This window comes from Thunnus maccoyii, chromosome 16 (assembly GCF_910596095.1).
Source record: "Thunnus maccoyii chromosome 16, fThuMac1.1, whole genome shotgun sequence".
NCBI lineage: Eukaryota > Metazoa > Chordata > Actinopteri > Scombriformes > Scombridae > Thunnus > Thunnus maccoyii.
The window spans coordinates 19,365,814-19,387,793 of record NC_056548.1 but is presented as its reverse complement, the minus strand read 5'-3'; the positions used below and the strand labels follow the sequence as shown (position 1 = coordinate 19,387,793).

General features: G+C 41.4%; 1 protein-coding gene across 1 annotated transcript in view; it reads right to left on the bottom strand.

Annotated features, from left to right (window-relative positions):
• si:dkey-157l19.2 (uncharacterized protein KIAA1522 homolog) overlaps nucleotides 1-21,980 on the bottom strand; it is a 29,085-nt gene that overhangs the window by 1,008 nt on the left and 6,097 nt on the right. Inside the window, exons 2-7 of the mRNA XM_042436930.1 lie at nucleotides 19,455-19,773; nucleotides 5,476-5,619; nucleotides 5,254-5,297; nucleotides 4,999-5,134; nucleotides 4,687-4,797; nucleotides 489-4,406 (exon numbers count right to left, since the gene is read on the bottom strand). Of these exons, the coding sequence (XP_042292864.1) occupies nucleotides 489-4,406; nucleotides 4,687-4,797; nucleotides 4,999-5,134; nucleotides 5,254-5,297; nucleotides 5,476-5,619; nucleotides 19,455-19,749 (4,648 nt within the window). The 5' untranslated portion in view covers nucleotides 19,750-19,773. The remainder of the gene's footprint in view (nucleotides 1-488; nucleotides 4,407-4,686; nucleotides 4,798-4,998; nucleotides 5,135-5,253; nucleotides 5,298-5,475; nucleotides 5,620-19,454; nucleotides 19,774-21,980) is intronic.

Below are 21,980 nucleotides of genomic sequence, written 5' to 3'. Positions count from 1 at the left end.
GATTTTTCTAGGGATGGCATTGTCTGACAACAGGCTGCCACTTTGGTCCAGATTGAAATATCTCAATAATTATTAGATGGATTGCCATTTGGTGAGGTGGTCAAAATTTTAATTTGTGTAGTACTTAGTTTAGCAGGTGTTTGGTTATAAACCAAATTCCCATCAGCCTCAGATGTGTTTAGTGCCAATTAGCAAATGTTAGCATGCTAACACTCTAAACAAACATGGTGCACATGGTAAACATTACACCTGCTAAATGGCAACAAGCATGTTAACACTGAGCATGTTAGCATGCTGACATTAGCATTTAACTCAAAGAACTGCTGTGCCTAAGTACAGCCTCATAGAGCCACATGTGGCTCTTGACTCTTAGCCTTGTTCATGCTCTTGTTTAAACAAAACAAAACAAAACAAAAAAAAAATGAAGACATCACATCATTACCGTCTAAGTCTGATGTGTATTAATTGCAGTAGATTATTTCTCTTACCCCTGATGCTCTCTGGCTGTGCTTCCTGTCCTGCAGTTTGCTCTGTCCCTTCACTGGTCTCCGTCTCTTTGGCCTTTGTTTTGGGTTTCTTTGCGATGGGTGGTGGCATCTTGACTCCCTTTGTTACGGAGGAAACATCCAGGTTCTTCTCTGAGGTTTCCGTGGTCTCCACTGTAGGCTTGGTCTCTATTGCCACCTTGTTGTTGCTCTTAGAGAAGATAAAGCTCGCTGTGCTGGAGGGGGACTTTTGGGGGCCTACTGGAGATGTAGGTGAGTGCAGGCTGAGGCGAGATGCAGGGCTATCTTTTGATCTGGCTGCTGTCCTCAGGCGGATGGCCTCCTGTAGGTTCATGGAAGGAGAGGTGGTCATGGCAGGAGGTGACTTTTTCGTAGGTGAGAGGACTGTGGTTGAAGATGCAGATGAGACCACGGCAGACTGGGACTTGGGCAGAGCTGGTTCTGAAGTGATTATGACAGGTGGAGAAGTGGATGTGGGAGAGGTCATGATCAGAGATCTTCTGATGGGCTTCTGAGGAGCCTCACCACTGGCAGATGGACATGGCACCTGATTGCTGGGCTGCTGGGTCCTCATACTGACCTCAGCCTGGGCTGGCTCCTGAGCTTTGGGAGGCTCAGGGCTGCTATTAACAGATCGCAGCTTAACCATCTGAAGTAGGGAGGGGGTGACAATGGGAGTGGGTTCCTCTTGTACAGCAGGGGCAGAGGGTGGCTCTGGGCTTTGGTTTTCTGTGCTTGCAGGACTAGGCTGGTGCTCAATGCTTGCAAGACCCTGCACAGGGAGAGGTGGAGGTAAAGGAATGTTTGCCTCTGGAGAAGGAGTGGTTTCAAGAGCTGGTGGGATGGAGGCTTCATGTGGTAGTGAAGGAGAGGCCTCCTGGGTTTCCAGACCATCAGTGTTCGAGGGTGCAACCTGAGATGGAGAGAGAAACTCTAAGGGAGGCGGAGGTGGAATACTTTGAGGGGGAGTGAGAATACTGGTACAGGAAACAGGGTTAGTTTCAGATTTGGATGGGATGCTGTCAAGTGGAACATCAATCTCTTGCTCTGTTGACTGGGGTTGTGACTGCAGGGGTGGCACAGGTTCAATGGGCGGTGGAGGTGAAATAGTTTGTGGTGGACAGAGTTTGCTAACAGGTGCTGCTTCTTCAGAAGATTGAGGTGCATTTTCTTGACAAGATGGAGGAGCAACCTCTTCAGCAGGTAGAACAGAGCACTCAATAACCGGAGGAGGAGAGACCTCTTTAACTAGTGGAGGAGATACCACATTAACCAATGTGGGGGAGACGCCTGTAACAGGAGGAGGAAGGACTTGAACCAGGGGAGGAGAGGACTCTTCAGGCATCACAGGAGAAACTTCTTTGGGTGGTGGTGGAGGAGAAACCTCTTTAGGTGGCGGAGGAGAAAATTCTTGAGGTGGTGGAAGAATGACCTCTTTTGTCGTAGGAGGAGAGACTGCTTTAACTGGTGGAGGGGGAGCTGTATAGGGTGGCGGAGGAGGGATATCCAGGGATGAACTTGTCTTCAGTGTTTCAGCCTCTGTGGTCACTTTAACACCTTCTGTTTTCACAACTGAAACAACAGACCTAGTTTTGCAAGAGGAGTTAACCTGCTCAATGTTTGCTGTACCAGGAATTGACCTCTCTGGTGGCACCTGCACAGGTATAACTAACCTTTCCTCACAAAATAACGGGGGAGGTGGAATGGGGAAATCTATGTCATCATGCCCACTGAGACCCACTTGGTCCATTGCTGGAGGTGGTGGGGGCCAGGAGAACTCAGGGGATACAACAGCTTGTACTGTGTCAGAGGCAACCTCTGTGGTCTGTTGGGTGGGGGGCCGGGAAGGATGGTGCACCAGAGGAGAGGGAGTAGGAGAAATGCGTACTAATGAAATGGCAGGTAATGTATCCATGTTAGTCTTTACTTCTGTTGCTTGTGTGGATGTCTTCTTCACGTCTTCTTCCTTCATAACTGCCATCCTCTCTTCACGTTTCTCTACAGCCTTAACTAACATGCCACTTAATATCTCACTTACTCTTACGGTCTCATCTTTTTCTGTCACTTTGCTACTTCCTTTCAAATCATTCTGCTCAACCAGTCTTTCATTGTTCTCTTTGTGAATCTCTGCATTCAAAGGCCCACTTTCTTGAACTTTCTTTGTCTCCAGTACATGCGGGGATCCATTCATGTTCTCCACTGTTATAGTCCCATTCTTCTGCTTTCTTTCTCCCCCCAAGCTTTTCACAGAGCCTGCTGCAGATGCAGAGGGAGACTGCCTCTGTTGTCGCCTGTCCTTTGGGTTCTTCTTTATGATGGTGTAAGTGTTATCAGGGGCTGGAGGTCCCAGCAGCAACTCAAAGGTGCGCTTGTTGTGAGCCCATACCTCTGGGGGAGGAGGGGGAGGTGCATGAACTTTAGGTGGTGGAGGGATGTTAAAGAGTTCTCTCAAGGCCCTTACAGAGGGGCTGGCACTGGTAGTGTCGACTGAAGGATCATCAGTGGATTTTGTGTTTTCAGGGGCCTCTGGCTGTGTGAGAGGGGATGGAGCTGAACCAGCAGGAGTGGATCCAGGAAATAACCTTTGAAGCTTAGCTAAGATGCCTCTCTTGTGCCTCGGAGATGAGCTGTGGGTCTGCTTAGAAAGCTGTGGGGATGTGCCATCTTGACTTGAGTAGCCACTGGACGGGGAGATCATTTTGCTTAGCTTATTCTCCTGAAGTGGTTCCTGCTTCTCTTTTGTAGCATCTTTGGATTCCTCTACTTTTGCAGCCCCCTCTGTCTTCAGTGCCTGCAGCTGGGATTTAAATGGACTGAATGACACAGAGCCTATAGAGTCATCCAGAGAGCTGGTGTCAGCATTGTAGTCAGGGCTGTCTATGATCCTCAAAGACACAGGAGAAGATCCAGGTTTGTTTTTTTCATTTTCCTCACCTGAGGCTGAGATGTTACGAGGAGAAGATTCCCCTGAAATGATCCTAACCTCTGCCAGATCACGTGACCGTCGCTTCATCTTATTGTAAAGGGAATAGGAGCGGTTTGGAGGAGGAGGAGCCCGCTTTGGCTTCATGACAGAGTAACTACGCACAAAAGGCCCCTCATTCTTAGTCTTGTCTCCCTTACAAATGAGCTTGCCGTTGGAGGTGCATTTTGAAGCCTTGCTGATGGAGGAGTGTATACTGACTTTGTCTTCCTTAGCAGAGGCATCTCCATCTTGTGACCTCTTCTGTCTGGGGGTGCTGCTGCTGGAGATGGTTGAGGAGTCGGATACCAAGGTCTCTGAGGACTCAGAGTTGCTCCAACAAGAGCTGTCGGACAGATGGGAGGCATTGTAGCGGGAGGCGGAGGTGATGTTGGAGGCTCTGGAAGAAGTAGTTCTGGAGGAAGAGGCTCTAGAGGAAGCACGGGAGGGAGCCGGGCTGGACAGCAGCAGGCTAGTTTTGCTGACAGTGCGGAGGCTGCTGCGGCTCCGCCCACGACTGATTTCCACCACCTCGATGGAGGGTGGCAACACAGCATTGGGAATGATTTTGGACATGTAGGCGGCCTGGGGAGACATTGACATGACGGGGCTGGGCGGCTCCTGCTGGAGGCTGTTGGCAGTAGTCATCCAGGGAACGGCCAGGGACCGAGGCCTCTGCCCACCTGACAAGTCAGGGCCAAAGCGATGCAGCAGGGCCAGGTCATCCCTATGACCAGCATGGGTGGCACAGAGCTGCTCATCTTGGTGTTTTCTGAGGGGCTGGATGACTTTCATGTCCTGAAGGCTGGCACTTGCTCCTTTTTGTGACTCTGTTGCCATCTGTGGCCCATCAGTGGTCGTGCTGTCGTCAGTCTCACCATTAAAAAGCTGTTCCTCTTCTAACTTTGAAGACATTGTCCAGCCCGCTCTATCCAGCCCTGATGGAAGACAGGAGGACTAATTAACACAAGTTCAAATTAACAGTTAAAGGAATGGACTTGTAAAGAAACCATCCATCCATTGTCTACAACCATTTATCCTGTGTAGGGTCATTGGGATAAAACAATCACAATAAGACATTAATTTAAGAACAAAAGACAATAACTTAACCTTGTTTGATACCATTATATTCCTGAATATAGAATGTTCCCCACTCACATCATTTCATCCACAGATTTCTTTTGTAAGTCATACACTCACAAAACATAAGCTACTTACCCAGCTCTCTCTGGACATGGTGTGGGATACCCCCAACAGTCTTCCTGTGTCGTCTTCTTGTCTTGGCCTTTTCTGACTTTCTCCCAGAGTTTAAAGGCCTGAATGTTGATCCTGGGCAAACAGAAGCAGGGGAGAAAAGAGGATATTAGCTACAAACACAATCCTTTGGTAAATCCTTAAAACGCCAAATTTAAACTAAATCCAACCTGTACGTCTCACACTTTAAATCAGTCATTTTTGTATGTACGTCACCATTTGTTGTATAATGACCAAGAGTGGACATAAACAGCATTTTGCTTGTGATGAAGTTACCTTGCCTGGTGAGTCCAGAGCGGGAGGATCTTGTGGACACAGATGACTGTACCGAGACAACCGAAGATGTGTCAGGAATGGTGCTGTCTGTCATAAACCCTTCACCATTGCCATCTGTTTGGACTGTGATTGTGGACTGGCAGAAGCAGAAATACAATTACCTGTTAATCTTTCTGGAGATAAAAAAAAACACTCCAACTGTGCATTTGCAGTGTGTGCAAAAAACAGCAATTCTGGGTGTGATGTGTCACTTACAATTGTGCTTTCATTATCTTGGTACACCACTCCATTATTGGTTTCTGCAAAGAGAGCAACATTTAACTCTGCAGATTTACAATGCCATTTAAAATTCTTAGTAGTGTTTATACCCTCTGGTACACACCCTCTTAAAAATAAGCAGACAGTTATCAACATGTTGGCATGGGACACCTCTAATTTAGTGCTGAACTGCAAGATTGCGTCACTAGTGTTTTGTACCTTCTTGCTGCATCATTTTCAATCCTTCCAGGGCCTCTGTGTGAAGGTCCTCCAGGTACTTTGGCCTGCTGGCCTCAATGAACACATTCTCCTGCAACGATGGGGGTGCCGGGGTCTTGTCATCATCATTTCTCTTTGGGACGGCTTGAAGTAGAGAGAGGGGGGAGAGGGGATCAGCAGGGATCAACTCAAAGCTCTGGGTTACTGTAACAGTAGATAAGGAGGCCATATGGACACATCAAGAGCATTCAGGTGTCTGCTGGACACATTTAAGCCCAGAAACAATAAATAATGTTGGAGAGTTAATACATGAAAGTGTGAGTGCATGAAGATAAACAGAATATCCTTAAGACTGAATTCCAGTTGCACCCATGCAGGATTAAACTCTAGTGACTTTGACAATGACTTCCAAGAAGGGGTTATATCAAAAATCTAAAACTAGCAACGGTTGCTCAGTATTACAGGGGCCTATTATGTTGTTCCTTATTTTCAGTATTTATAATTTTCAGTATATATAATTTTACAATGTCAGATATTCATATTAAACCTGGCCAAAGTGTCAAATAATGAGGTAAACATATGTAGAAGTAATCCCAGTGAGCAAAAAGCACTTCAGACAGCTCTGAATGCTCGGTTTCCAATAGTTTTTTTGCTTTCAGCTTGAGCCGACGTCAGCTCATAATTTTCTTTATATGGTCATCTGCTCCACGCACAGTGCACGAGTTCAGTGCTCCACTCCGCTAACATTATGGCATTTTTCCATTGTTTTGGGGGAAGTCATGCTGAGCCATGACTCGAGTCGAGCTGGCACACTGTGAATGTTTTTCCATTACACAGCACAGCAAAGTAAAATAAGTAGTTGGCCTGTTGGAGGTGTGCTAGTTGCCTGCAGTGCTTCATCAAACATCATCATCACTGTGGCTGTTTCTGCTTGTACTATTCCTCCCTGCATTATTTCTGACTGATCCGCTGAACAAATAGCTCGAAATATCTCCATATCTTGTGTCGACCTTTTTTTAGTGTTGCTAATGAAGCTCTGCTAATTCAGTGAGGAACATGTTTGATTTCCTGTAAATTCTTCACAATGAAAGTCTCACACTGTTTATTTAAAAGCTTTTCATATGAAGCAATAAAGCAAGAAATGTTGGGTTTTCATCAACAGTAACTTAACATGACTCTGATACAGCTGCCCCTCAGCAGGCTTCCTGAAAGCTTGCCAATCAGAACAAAGTGGGCTCATCAGGAGGGGGGCCTGAAAGAGACAGGCACTAAAACTGCCTGTTTGAGACAGAGGCTGAACTGAGGGGCTGTATAAATGGCCAGTATAATATAAATAAGGAGCTTTTTGAACAGTGAATACTGCAAAGGTACTCTAGTGGAGTCCCAGAATAAAAATACAGAGCTGGAAATGAGCACAATAGGTTCCCTTTAATTAGACAGTGAGAAAGAAACTAAAATTGGTGTCACAACTACTTGCACTCAAAATACCTGAAGTAACATGTCATAACCATGAGCACCAGCCAAAAAAAAAAAAAATTGCTTTGAGATACAAATTGCATTCAGTCATGTGTGAAAACATGTGAAACATGACGAGAACCTGAATAACCTCTTGTTATGCCTTACTGTCATAAATAATCAAGTAAAGTTACTGGTTTCAATATTGCAGTGTTAGAACGTGCAAAACTCAGAAAGAATTATTGTAAATTTTGCATATTGGCTAAATTTTGAAAATACTTAATAACATCACATAAGAAATTCAATAAAACCTAACAAAATGCAATAAAAGATAACATTACAGTAACTTTATTTTTTGTGGCTGACTGACCACCTGGCATGTGATGCAACTCTGTAATGCATGTGGTGCCCTCACATTTCCAGGCCACAGTCTGGGATCATTGGGCTAACAACCTGCAAAGACACTTTTATGTAATGGTGACAGCTGCTCTACATTTAGCCACCTACTGTTCTCTACTGTCCACACTGTCGCTGTAAGACCATGCTGGAATTAGTCTTGACAGCCATGTGCTCAGTGATCGCTACTAATTATTACCACTGTCTCCTCTGTAACAGCATTAGAGCTGCTCTAGTATAGAAAATCCCAATAAGCAATTATCTATAAATATGCAATTCAAATTTTATTTTCCTGCATTTATTTATTTAGAGCAGGTATAATATGAATCACAGCACACTATATATCAGCAGAGTAAACACTACAAGTGGAAAGTGGTTTTTATGGTCAACACTTAAATTACTTTATTGCTCGTCTTAGGAGTGCCAGTTGATCCAGCCTGACCTGGTCACACTTTAATAGCAAAGAAATTTCAACAATCAGGACAGGAGCAATTAGTTTGAGTCATAAACCAATCAGATCTGTTGATTATCAGAAACTGCTGCTTTCACTCACCTTTCCTCTTGAAGACTGCTGGAAAGCAGTAGAAATTAGTACTGAGGTCATTAGTCAGAAGCACCACCATGACTTCTCTTATATCTCTTCAAGTAATCCAAAAGTGTACCAAAACTATGCTAAAGTTGTGTTAAGTGAAGTTGAAGAAAGTCTTGTCAGATCTACAGGTACAGTTTGTTGTCCGTCAGTTAAAAAAACAACAACATCCTGGACAGTTGAAGACAAGATGATAATCTTGCTTGTTTTTTTGATGAAGTTGTTTTTGCCTGTTCAGGTCCATGCGGAGAGGAGAGGTTCTCAACAGCCAATACACAATCAGAGCTCAGACACTAATCCTCAGAAGCCTAATTCCTGCCATCCCTCTTGCTCCCCATCTGCAAACATGCTCGCCCCGGGATTGGTCAGTCAGCACACAGATCAAACTGAGATCATACATGTAAACACTGAGAAGAGAAAGCTGTAGTCAAGGATTTCAGGGCGACACGGGTGGCTCCCTCTTTCTTGAGCCACAGCTTGAGTTGTGTTCATAGCTACTATACTGCTTTGTCACCATAGAAATCTAACAAAGCAAATGTATTAACTACCCCACATTCATTCATTAAGAGACATCTAGTTTTATCATTTAGCCACAAGGGGGAGTAAGTGAATTGAACTAATTCATTCCTAAAACAAGATTAAAAACATGTTTAAAAGGAGGCCTGCAGCTCCACAGCACATGGTCACACATGTGAAATATGTTCCCTATTGTTTCCAGCAGCAGTACGTTAGAACAGCTATTATGCAGTAAGAATACAGATGACAACAGGAGATTAATTTCTCAGTTCATCAAGAACTGACATCTAGAAATGTATTTTCTAAACTGTAAAAGCATCAAACATTTATTAAACTTGTTCTTGAGTCAAATTTGTGATGTTGGGACAGATTCTTTGTGGTAATTACTTCGTCTTTTTTTCACTTTCTATTTAGGACACCTCAAACTCATCTGCAGTGAAAGGGCTTTGTTCACTTCCTGGTGTGCTGAGCAGACATGACATGGAATGTATGACATCTGAACAAATGGAAAACATTCCCATGGTGATCAAACTGAGTGACTCAAACAAAAGCAGTTTACAAAGAGAGGAGGAGAAATTAATCTCATGTGTTACCAGTACCTAGTAACACACAGAAATACTGTAGAACAGAATTCACTACTAAAGTGGATACTTTAGCCTAAAGATATCGACAGAAAGTTGATATGTGTGTGTAGGGTAAAATCAGTCTGGGACAACACTTACAGTATCTAGTTACCATGACTGAACACACTTTACTGGAGAGGCATGGAGTGGTGGGTGGGACATGACTGCACGTTAATGAGGGGCTCAAATTATCACTGGTTCTGTGATCACATTGTAATTGTGTCCATATTAATCACTGACATATTAAAGACGCCATCTGTCACTGGTGGACTGCTGGCGGCATTAACGGGCTGGAAGTGATTATGTATGAACCCCAAACTAATGTTTACATCTCGGATTTGGATAAACACACTAAATCTAATGGATGTGATACCGCGTGACCAGTTTATTCAAGTTGCCGACTCCATCCTCCAGAGAAGAAAAACAAAGTGTAAAAGAAAATCCGCTCAAGGAATTATGATTAAATTTTATCAGATGTCCTGTAAATAATAGTGACTTTAAAGGAGAACATTTTAAATGAGTAAACAGCTGTTGGCAAGTTTCATTTTGATAAAATATGGATTCTTGGAAATAAACAGAGACAGAAGGAAATATGTTACTACTGTAAACAGCCAAACTGACAGCTGTGAGGAGTGTTTATAATTTGCAACAATGGCAATACTTATTAACTTGAAGCTATGTCTACCCATTTCAGATGAGCGATACTGTTCCGTGATTCATTAAGATTTTTAAAAAATATGTTGAAAAAAGACACAGAAATTATTCAGGAGGTATCAGAGCAGAAATTTAAGCTTAACTGGCACATGATGAAGGGCAGTCACCAGTGTAAATATATTTACATGTACAGGAGTAGTAGATTGAGATCAGGGGTCTCAAACTATCTGCCTTGGAGCCAGATCACATGTTTGAATTTGTTGTTGGATCTAGCCAATTATGTTTTTCCCCCCATTTAGATTTTTACTTTAGAGTAATTAATTTTCTAATAAGGCTGCAAATCAGAGCATCAGAGTACATATTTTGGCTTTTTATCTCATATTTGACATTTAGCAAGCTGTGACTAACTGTGCAACCAGTCTACATAAACACTGATTTTACCACAGTATGTCTTACACCAGAGCCAAGCCAGGACTGAAAAATATTTTCATTGTTTGGATTTTTCTTTTTTTTTTCCATTCAGTGAACTATTACATCTAGATTACATCTACTATAAAAATGTTATCTACATGAGGGTCTAAATGCAGTTTTCAAGCCATCATTCATTTATTTTTTTGTTGACCTAAAAGAGATTTTTTAAAAACTTTATTCCATCTATAGAAACACTGGCATGAGCCTACAAAATAGCAATGTATGTACCTCAATTTTAATCGTAGTAAATTAACTCCCCTAAAAGCCCCAGATTCCCAGAAAAAATAACAAAATGACAAATGACATATCATTGTCCTCAGTTGTAGCTACAGCCCTGCCTGAGACCAAAATGCCTCTTTCTAAACCCAAAAGTTAGGTGACGAGCACACACAGTTTCAAACAGTTTTTTTTTTCCTGAAGTTACTGTTCTCCAGCAACACAATCTCAAGTGGCATTACTCTACTAAACACAAAGGGCAGCATGCTGGTAACAAGGGAGACCCTTGCTTAAGATAGAGCACCATACACATACACATCAAAACAGACAACAAGGATGTGCAACTCTTCCTAGAACCACTTCATGGGAATCAAACAGATGCAAATACCCACCCGATTTGACTATTTGCCTGTTGAATAGGCATTATCATCACACACCTGTCCCAAATATATATGAAGCTATGTGATTTGCTGACCAGAGGACCTGCCCGGAAGTATTTTCGTCACAATTAACAATTAAGTATTTTTAATCTGATTAAACAAATGTGTTTACCATCCCCTTATACTCCCCAGTGTACTCTCAACTCAGTATTTAAAAATTCCAATTCTAAGAAAAACACTAATATTTTTTTAAAACTACAATTCCCTAGAGCTGCTTGATACAAATCAGCACCACAGTTGTAGTTCTTCCGGTTTGCAAAGTAGGGCTGTAAATAAAGAGTCGTAAAAAGATACACTCACCGGCCACTTTATTAGGAACACCTATGCAATCTCATGCAATAAAAATACAACAACGTAGTGCGTTATATTGAAAAGTGCTCCTATTATTTTGCCCCCCTCATGTATGTTAATGGAGTGGACAAAATATTAGGAACACCATTCATTATAATGCACCCAGGCACACCACCACCACCCAGTATGACCTCAATAATAAACATAAAGTAGAATTATCACCTTTCTGACAATGTAAACATAGCAACTAACTGACAAACTAAACATCATATACATTCATTGAACGAAGATTATGAAAATAAAACACACATTTCACGCTAGAAATGCTATCAAAATGCAATTTAATGCTGAAACTATCTTAAAATATTGCATTTTCCACTGAGAATAAAAGGAACGTCAGCCATTTTGTTTGTTTTTGCCGAGAAACTTGACAGTCATGTGACAGCACATGCCTGATAACAGGCCCTCTGCACCTACTGGGCTCCACCAACGTTGGCTCACTGAAATAAATGGGTGATAACAGCCTCCTGAACCTACTAGTAGATTTAGTAGGCTCCTACTAGCCCATATGTTTGGGACAGATGTGTGATGATAATGTCTATTCAATAGGTGGATAACAGTCAAATCAGGTGCAATACCCCACACACACCTCATGTCCCTGCCCTAACTTGCCCCTCTCTCTTGTTTTGCACCACCAGGCAGACAGCCATGCAGAAACATTCTCTCCAGCTCTGAGGGTGCTGTCTGCCAGGTGCTTAAGCCTCTCTAATCAGCACAAAACCAACTGAACACAGTGCAATGACAGTGGGAAAGAGCTGCAGGCTCACTGTGACTCTGTGAGTTAAAGTACATGTACATGTACAGTCAACACAGTGTATCCTGGTTAATGGTGTGCTCCATTGACTATTTTCACACCCTTGGATTTCAATATATTAAACATAAACGTCACAGCTGGACAAAAGGAAGGAAGAGGTGTGTTGTGACAAGGACAACAATCCAGGCAACACATATACCTGCATCACCTGGCACCCCCAGCTACACTCCAATTCAGTCAGACAACACAATCTGTATGCCAGCAAACCAGCATATATCATATACCTCCAGAAATATCCCCAGGACACACACATATAAATGCATATTTATGGTTATTATATATATATATCATATATACATCAACAGCCTTCATCTGTCACTTCACAGTTTAAAGGTCAGGAGTGAGGAAACTGGCCATATTGCCAGCTTCATAGCAATATGGCCTTTCTGGATAGGCTTAGCCATAAGCAACAAATCAAATCCCATCAAAAAACTGTGCAGGAGAAGGTAAAATATTCAGGCCTGCTAGTGCCTGTTTAATGTAAGCACAACTTTGCTACAGGCTTCTACTGTATGTTATTACAGACAACAAAACTGTGTTATGTGTGATCCCTTAACTGTGCATCTAACACTTGATGAAACCTTTAATTTGCCCAGTGTTTTAGTTTTGCAGGTATTTGGACATAAACCAAAGACATTTCCATCAACCTCAGCTATGTTAAGTGCTAATTAGCAAATGTTAGTATGCTAACATGTAAAACTAAAATGGTGAACATAGAAAACATACTTGCTAACCACCAGCATGTTAGCATTGTCATTGTCAGCTTTTTAGCATTACAGTAGCATTTAGCTCAAAGCACCTCTGTGCCATAGCATGTCTCACAGATATGTTAGTGTGGCTGTAAACTCTTGTTTAGCATTAATTCTACATCTTCTGAATAAATTAAATGGTAGATCACCACACTTTTGGGCATTAGAACAGCAGGTTGTGCAATGTAAAGTTGCTCTATTATATACAAAGGGAATGCAGCTTATCACTGCATGCTTCAGTCCTTGAATACAGAAAGAACAGTGTGTTCTGGGAGAGGAAAACTACATTAACGACCAGCACTGTGACCACCTTTGTTACTGAATCTTTCTGCACTAGTAGAGTACAAACTTATCTTTTGTAATAGTACCATGAATTTCTACTGTGAGTCTTATTTCCCCAAAACCAGCCTTGTTTGAGAGTACTGACTGGTGACTCACAAAACTTTCCAAGCACATATTTATCAGTCTCTCTGTAGACTTGCTACAATGTGTTGGCAAACATTTTCCTTTCGTGACAATCGTCTGTGCAGTTGGTGCGAAGCCACTGTAACATATCTGCATATCTTGACAGTGAAACAATGTATGAGTTCATAAGTAGTGACTGTTGCTGCTGGCTGTCCTGATAGGTTTGGTAACACTGACACCAAACATTAGAAGATTGCAAAGAATAAAAAGGAACTTGATGATATGAAACTCGAACACATTATTCAAATGGGACCAGAGGGCACACTGGCACTTAGTAAACCTCTCTTACCATATGAGTGACCTGAATATGATCTCCTCTGTCATTTGGGTGTGGTGACTCTTCACCTATTGAAACAAAATCCTCCTAAATGCCCATAAAACCCTGTTATTATAAACAAGTATTTGTGCAACTGTTTACTATACAGTCAAGTTTTAAACTATAAAAATTCCCACAATTTCGATTCTTACCCTCACAAAACACACATGTACCTGCAGTTTTGTTATGTACATGCTTGTGAGAGTTTTCAGCCTGAATTTACCTTTTAGATATTTCACATTTAAAGTGACAAAGCTCGCAATCATTTCCCCAGTACCACAAAACTGTAACTCATCCTTTCTACACAAAGGCCCTCTAATTTGCCAAAAAAGCACAAGATAGAATCAACATTGTGCTTTTCATGTAAAGGCAAAATAATGAGAACATCTCTCAGAGGAATAATCCTCCCCATGGTGACAGTGTATGAAAGGCAGTTGATTACTTCCCGCCATGAAAAGAAGAAAGTGAAACTCTGTTTTTATCGTTGGGCTTCTCAAACCTGTTCTCCTGCCCTTCATTCTTATTGTGTCATCATCTCAACACAATGACAATAAGACATCTTGTGTCCCGCAAAAGCAATAAACTACAGTGTTACAAACATTATTCAAGGTAAATTTTAAACATTTTTTGCTGCAATATAATTCCAATTCATTGGATTCACTTGTTAAAGAAACAAAACTAAGGTAAAGAATACTTTTGGGCTCTATTTCAGAAATTTGTTATGGCTAGTTAAAAAAAACAAACTACATTTCCCATGAGCCCCAAAGCTCCTTTGTAAAGGATGCTGTAACTTGTGCCTCATCCCCTTCCATACTGGTGTGATTGTTTTCCTCTCACTTTCCTAAAGATGGCAAATGTGTTGTAAGTTATTTTTTATCTGCCGTCCCAAAGTGAAAAACTTAAGCTTTACTTGCCATAAAAAAACACACCTCCTTCCTTTTTATGCTATAATGCATTCTGCCTTTGGGCCTTAATCTAGCAGATTTGATACAAAACAAACCTGGTGATGAACCAGATGATACCTGCATTAGTATCTAATCTGCAACTGTATCAAAACGTATGTGACAATGGTTTATCAGTGTCCACATGCAACACAAAGCCTCTTTAACTGACACAGATTTACACCACATGATATACAGACAGAAAATACAGTAAATCAGATAAAACAGATAAATACACTTAGGATTAACAATCCTGCGTGTCTATGACAAAGGAAGTCAAATGAAATGGCTCGTATGATCTGAACCTGGCATGCATGCCAAACACACACTCACGCATACAAAGGGCTCCCTATATCTAGCTTCCTCAAAGAAATATCTTTATAAAGCTCAGGAATGTGAGGAATCTCAAAGGGAGTGTTTTTCAAGCAAACAGGTGACCTTTCTAAAAGGGTACCTTGGTAGAACTGCATGACCTAATCCGTCTTCTCTTCACCTTATTTCCATTTAACCAAACTAAGGGAATTCCTCTTAAAGCCCATTATGAAGGTAAGAGGATCTGAAGGTTGCATAAGAAAGACCTGTCATCTAGTTTTACACAGGATCGAGTAAACTGACAGCACGGCGAGGATATAAATCACTGTCAGACAGGTACAGAAAGGCTCACATTAACTGCTAAAGGTATGAGACACATGAAACTAAATTAACATGTAAAGACAAATGACTTGTGTCTTTTTCGCTCATACTATCGCAATTATCAGAAGACAACAATGCAGAATTAGTAGGACAGTGGGTTTACCACACTGAAAGGTCCAGAAGGCCAAAGTTTATCGCTACAAACCTGCTACTGTGCAGTTCTCCCTCTGGTCAAACTCCATAAGCCTTGTTTACAAAATTACTACAAAACAAGCAAAGAGCGAAGGTTAAGGTAAACCTACACAGAGTTTGGATGTTCAATCTGAAACATAATCCAGATGTCATCCCTAAATGAAAATGAAAAGACACCATATGAAGAGATTCAATTATCTGATGTGTTATTAGCAGGTTACTTTGTTTGGTTTATTATATGATTGAAGACCTATCACATCAGTCTGATCGCATACTTGTTTGGCTTGGTATTCTTTGATCAATTTCAGTACTACTACTGATACCAAAACAATATTTGTTTGAGTACCTTACTTTGATAATTATGAAAATGGGTTTTCTACAAAAGAGGCCAAAGTTTTAAAAATCAGCAAGAACTTGGCCTAAATGAAAATAGTCTAAAATTCAGTCTAAAATCAGGAACAATCTGATTGAAGATAGAAGTAATCAAGATTTGGAATCTGACCAGACATTCAGTACCAGCTTTTGGCACTTGACAGTTTTAAATAAAGTGCTATAGACACATTATAGTCATTGCATTTGTTTTCTGAGAACATGCATTTGTTCTAAAAAGTAGGGAATATTTGAAAACAGTATGTACTTTTGTTGAAGGAGGGATGTTAAATTGAGATTGAACCTTTTTACTTATTGATACATTAAGATGAAATTTTGTATTCTGTAAAAGAGCCCATTGGGAGATGAAGATCTGTTGAGATGAAGAGTATTTTGAAAAGATGGTTGTAAAATGGCATATTGATAAATATGCAATATAAATTTCTCATGTAAATTTTAGTATTTTAGTATTTTATAAAAAATATTTTAAAAATTTGAAGGTAGTATTAATCAACTCAATGACTACAAACCAATCTCCAAACTCCCCTTTCTTTCTAAAATCCTTGAACAAGTAGTTTTTAACTGTTGTCCCACCTGGCTCAAAACTGCATTTTTGAAAAATACCAATCCGGTTTCAGAACACTTCACAGAACTGAATCTGCATTACTAAAAACAACTAATGACCTCCTTCTAGCTGCTGACTCAGATAACTGCTCCGTCCTCGTGCTCCTACACCTAACTGCAGCCTTTGACACAGTAGATCATTCGATTCTCGTTCACAGGTTAAACCAATGGACGGGAGTCTCTGGTTCTGCCTTAAACTGGTTCTCTTCATATTGGTCCAACAGATCTTTCAGCGTCTCTATTAGCAACTCGTCCTCTTTCTCTTCCCCCCATGTCCCCAAAACAACAAATCAATTAATTAAGACAGTAATTGGCAGATTAAGCAATAATGGAAATAATCATTAGGTGCAGCCCTACTTAGTATCTATGCTGATTTTAAGTCACATGACTGATAAACTATAGATTATATATCAGGAAACTGTAAACAACCACTGACACCACCCTGACGAAGGCACGTCAGCTGAAAACATTTGGAGAAGAGTTGTGTGATGTGTTTTAATTTTGATGGACTTTCATTGATGTTCTCACTAGCCTGCACCTCGCTGTGTGTGTGTGTTTCTCGAAGTCAGAACTTATTACATTTCATTATTGAGGTTCGATACCAAGGCCTACATACTAGTCACATAAATGGAGGAGGAGGAACAGCAGGAACAGTGTGAGCGGAGGGGTCAGGAAAAACAGAACCCCTTGTTCCTCCTGCACTGTAACGGTCCTGGCATGGCTTTTAATTAACTGGCACTGTGCCTGCCATACCAGGCATTTAGCAGGCAGGAGGCCCCTCTGGCATCAATACAGATCATCATCAGGGGCTCAGCTGGAGGTATTCAATTTTCTGGGCAAGTGTGTTACACTGCACCATGTTCCGTTCCTGTAATAAACCTCCTCTGATTGCATTTTGGGAATTGCTGAGCTTCTTCCTAATCAGAGGAAGCGTCTGGCGAAGAGTTTGCTGTGCTTGTTGCCAGCACCAACAATCTGCATGTCATACACAACACGTTCACTGCGTTCAGAGCTCAATAGCAGCACGTTAATACCTGGCACATAAATCACATTTAATAGCCAACACTTCCTGCTTTATACTGATATATTTCTGTAACCTTAAGGCCTGTTAAGGCAATTCATGTTCCATTTACAAGAATATTCAATGCGGCTGCCACCACAACGATGTTGAAATGTTGGTTACAACCTTTTGAAAAATCCAGAAATTTACACCTTGCAGTAATTCTAGTTGAGTGGACGTGTGAAAAAGTGAAGGAGAAGAATTCATGGCCTCTGCCCGATGTGGGAGGCAACCTCTAAGTTAACCTTGGCAGGGGAGAAATACCTTATCTCTCTTCACAGTTTACTTTTTCTTACAAAACTCTCAGCTTCACTGCTGTTGTAAATAACCATGGGTAGCTCAATATAGGGAAAAGATTGTGTAATGCAGTCTACATACGTATGCGCTAGCTGATGCTGACACACTGTCTATGCATTCATCATCTACCAAAGCCAGAGATATGACTGAGAATTTCAACATATTCATCTTCTGTTGTGGGTAGAGTTTGTCTATGTGAGACTGAATGTGTTTGGATCTTGTGGAAATCCCCAAGACACCCTTCCCGCTGAACTACAAGCTCTGGGCTTCCACTTGGAGAATCAGCAGCAAGAGAAACAGGCGGAGCCTCCTCTGTCTGTGAAGCAATTAGCGAAGACTGCACAAGCACTGCCAGACAAACACACATAAAACAGCCTTAACCAAACGCCATTGCTACTTTTGTGCTTTTGCATAAGCCGACTCTATAGGACAAGGTTTCATTTGTTTGTCAGATGTTTTTATGTTTGAGGTCTGACTGCATCAATGAGAAAAAGGTATGATTAATGAGGGTATAAAACTAAAGTTTGTACTCACAGTTGAAAACTGAACAGAAAAAAACATTGTGTTCACTCAACTTGTTGCACAGAGCAAAGACAAAACCGGATTGGAATTGTGCACTGCGCTGACATATGAGTGCACATGTGCAAGCTCTGACAAGATCTGCTGAGCACAACTCTGGGAAAAGTCAGAGTGTTGCTGCAATTTTCTTGGGACACTATGAATAAGTTTTTATGTGTTCACGATGTGTGTGAGTGGGGTTTTTGTTCAAGTGTATATAATGTGTGTGAATGTACAATAAGTAAAATAAAATCCCCTTCTTGTATGTCCCATGTGGATGGCAGCCACAGTGCAGCCCCTTACCCTCCATGTAACCTGAAGACCAGGTAAGTAAGTGATGGTGTCACAGAACAGGACGGACAGAGATTTTTTTCACAGCAAACAAAGCCAGCTGAGGGTCAGAGGGTGAGTAGGAAGTTAGTCTGTTCAAACATCCCTCGAGTGAACAAACACACATGCCTGGGAGCCAAGGAGCAGGATATTCAACTGGTTCCCAGCAACTTGTTCCTTCTCTTAGATGTCAGGTTACTAAACAAAACTGCTCTCTATGGAAATTCATTTTAATGTACCTACAAAGAGCTCACTGCTACACTGGTGGGTTTTAGACTGTTACAACAAATTGCTTCACTTGGCAAGTTTGTGCAGTTGATTATATTTTCCAACAGTGACCATATTCTAAACTCCCTGTGGTGATGCATTAAAGGGTGCTTTAACATCCAAAAACTGATGAAACTGCCTCACTGAGTTATGTTATGGGTGCAGACACAGAATTCATTAAGAGGTTAATATAAATTTGGTCAACCCAGTTTTAAATGCACCATCAGAGAGTGTTTTCAAAACCCTGCTTTCAACAGCTTAAACATAACTGACCAAAAAAAAAAAAAAATCAAATTTTTCATTAACTGTAGTGGATTAACTATCTCAAACAAGTTTCAAGACTGCAAGCGGATTTTAACTCTGCATTGAAATTAAAAATAAAGACGTTTTGGAAGGCGGGAAATAAATCTAGGTACTCCATGGTTTGCTTTGGGAAATTATTATTTTGTAATATGCAGGATATAGGCAAGTTAATAGTTAACTGCTGTTCTAACTGCTGTGGAGGCATCATTTCATTTCATTTTTTAAAAATAGTCTACTGTCTAAGTCATTCTTTAACAATGGATAACAACACTACAACTGAGAAGATGTAAACACCCTTAAAAAATATTAGAGGGGATAAAATGGCCATCGAGCATCCTGTGGGTTCTTACCATGACTGTTTCCCTGTGGATGGCCCTGCTTTCCTGACTTATGTCCTCCTTTGTGTCCACCCTGATGCCCAGCAGGGTGCCCATCCAAGGCCAAGTCAAGTGCAGGACCTAGGCCCAGGCTCTGCCCGTTAGCCCTAAGATCCTTCCTCTTCTTGCCCTTCAGCCAGCCCAAAGCCCTGCCCAGGGAGTGACTGCGCTTCTTCCGCCCCCTTTTGCTATGCTTCTCTTGGGCAAAAATCTCAACCACATCCTGGGGAATCAGGTCCCCAAACCCCAGCGAGTCACGGTTTGACATACCACCTCACCCTGGAGTTAAAACCTGAAGAAAAGAGAGAGAGAGAAGAAGAAATACAATTTTAGTCATCATCATCCAAGTACCACATGTGCTGGCACTCGAAGAAAGGTAATAATTGCCGTCTGCTAAAGGATCATAACAGATCCATTTGATTGATTTCTATCATTACTGTCATCCACTGGTTTCAATTAATGCCAGTGCAGTATTAAAATCAACTTGCAGAAACTTAAGACTAGCTTTAGGTAGTCCATCAAAGTGAAAAGTCAAAACAAGCAGCTGAAATGTTCACTTTGATTGTATTATTTGTCATTAAAAGTTATCCTGTCATGTGTCATGTGTGCAGCTGCAAGCAGGGCCTGGTATGAAAACCAAGCTTGCTGTTATGTTAAAGGAATCACAACATCCAATATTGGAGATTTGGTTGCTGCAAAGGAACCTTTTAAACTCAAGAAGCTGCCAAATTTGGCCAGGTGACGTTCATCTTAAAAGAAATTAGTTTTAAAGGTTTAAAACCAGTTTAAAGTATGTTACAGCAAATGCTTGGCCTTTAAATAAACACTGACAAATCTAGTTGTACTAATAAATACAGCGGTGCACGTATCCATAGTGTTGCTTATTCTACAGACCACTCCACTTGGTATGTGTGTCTATTTGTGTTTGTGCGTCTCCGTGGGCACTGCTCATTCAGCCTACACGCTCAGCCTACACAGACCCCCTCCTGCCTCTAAACCAAACTTCACAGTTCTGCAAAGAAAGACCTGGCACCGCTCCCTTCATTCCACAACATGGAGTCATAATTCACAAAGCCACACCCGTAGTCTCATGCACTTTTACACACAGGAAAAACAGCACACACTAGGAAGAGCTAAAGAACGGAAAAATAAATAGTCGTCAATGTGCTTTGAGGCTCTTTTAACGAATAGTGTCCATTCACATCAGTTTCTGTTTCATGTTCCTTGTTATGTTTAATTGTCTTCCTTTGTTTTTTTCATTCTAAGTGCAATGAGCTCATCGCCTTCCCTTTCCCTCCTTCCTCCGCCCTTCACCTTGCTAAAGTCCTCTACTTTGAGGCAGATTTCCAAGCCTTGCTCGAGGAGATCTGTGGCTTACACTGAGTGTCTTCCAGCTGCATGCTTTATTAGATACTTATCTTCAAATCAGAGGCTAAAAGTAGGAACCGGCTCTTGAGAGAATTATGATTCGCTGTCAAGAAAAGTTCATGAAAAGCTTTTGGCTGCTATGATGCTTCACAGTCATGCGTGAAAAACAATGCAGAGAAACTTTATCACAAGCAATACGCGAGCAACATAACAAACCATCTTTTAGCAACAGAGTTATAGGAATACTCTTCTGCCCCAGACAAGAATATGAAACTAAACCACAGAAACCTATGTCATGTACTGCGAGGATTACAAACATGACTTTTCCAAATTGCTTCCTGTCATCAAGGCGGGCAGGGATGAGAAGTAAGAGAAGCCTATTTTGGATGTATCATATGGAAGATGTTCAGACAGATGTGTACTTTTCAAAGCCAGGCGCCTGACATACATTAGTCATAAATTAACCTTTTATCAGTCAGAATGTCACTGCTGGAATTTGCAGAGTATCATTCCCAGACCAGGCGGTAGTCATCACTGTGTACATAAAGAAACATTAAATATGGTTCTGCCCTCTGCAGAAAGGGAGGTTTGCATCCAAACACATGTATGAAAGGCTTAAGATGAGTACTCTAAGTACTTGAATACTTTTCTAAATATTATACATATGTGGGCATTTTTGAAGTCGTTTGTTATATTCATGTAGCCAAGTTGAACTTGTTCTTCACTGCCGCACATCTGAAGTGGCACATCTTGTACAGAGTAGACACACTACAAGGAGTGAGTTGTAGTGAAAGGCCTTTAACAAGATGGAGCATCCATCTTCTTGAGAGAAAAGCACAAGGCCTCTCCCTGCACTAAGCCCTGTGTTTCTTCTGCTCCAAATTACAGTCATTTGGGCATGACTAAGATCTGTGCATCTGTATTGGCAACAGTCGCCAATAATCAGACGCCTCTCTTGGGAAAAGGGGGCTGTTTCATTCATTTATAGCCCACAGGCTGCCAGGAGTGTAGCAGTTCCCTGTATTATTTCCATCAGAGGGACCAGAGTAATGCTAAAACCTCTGTAACACGGCAGAGGACCACCCAGAGGACTGCCCTCTAGTCCAGTCACAAGGAGTTGACTCATACTAC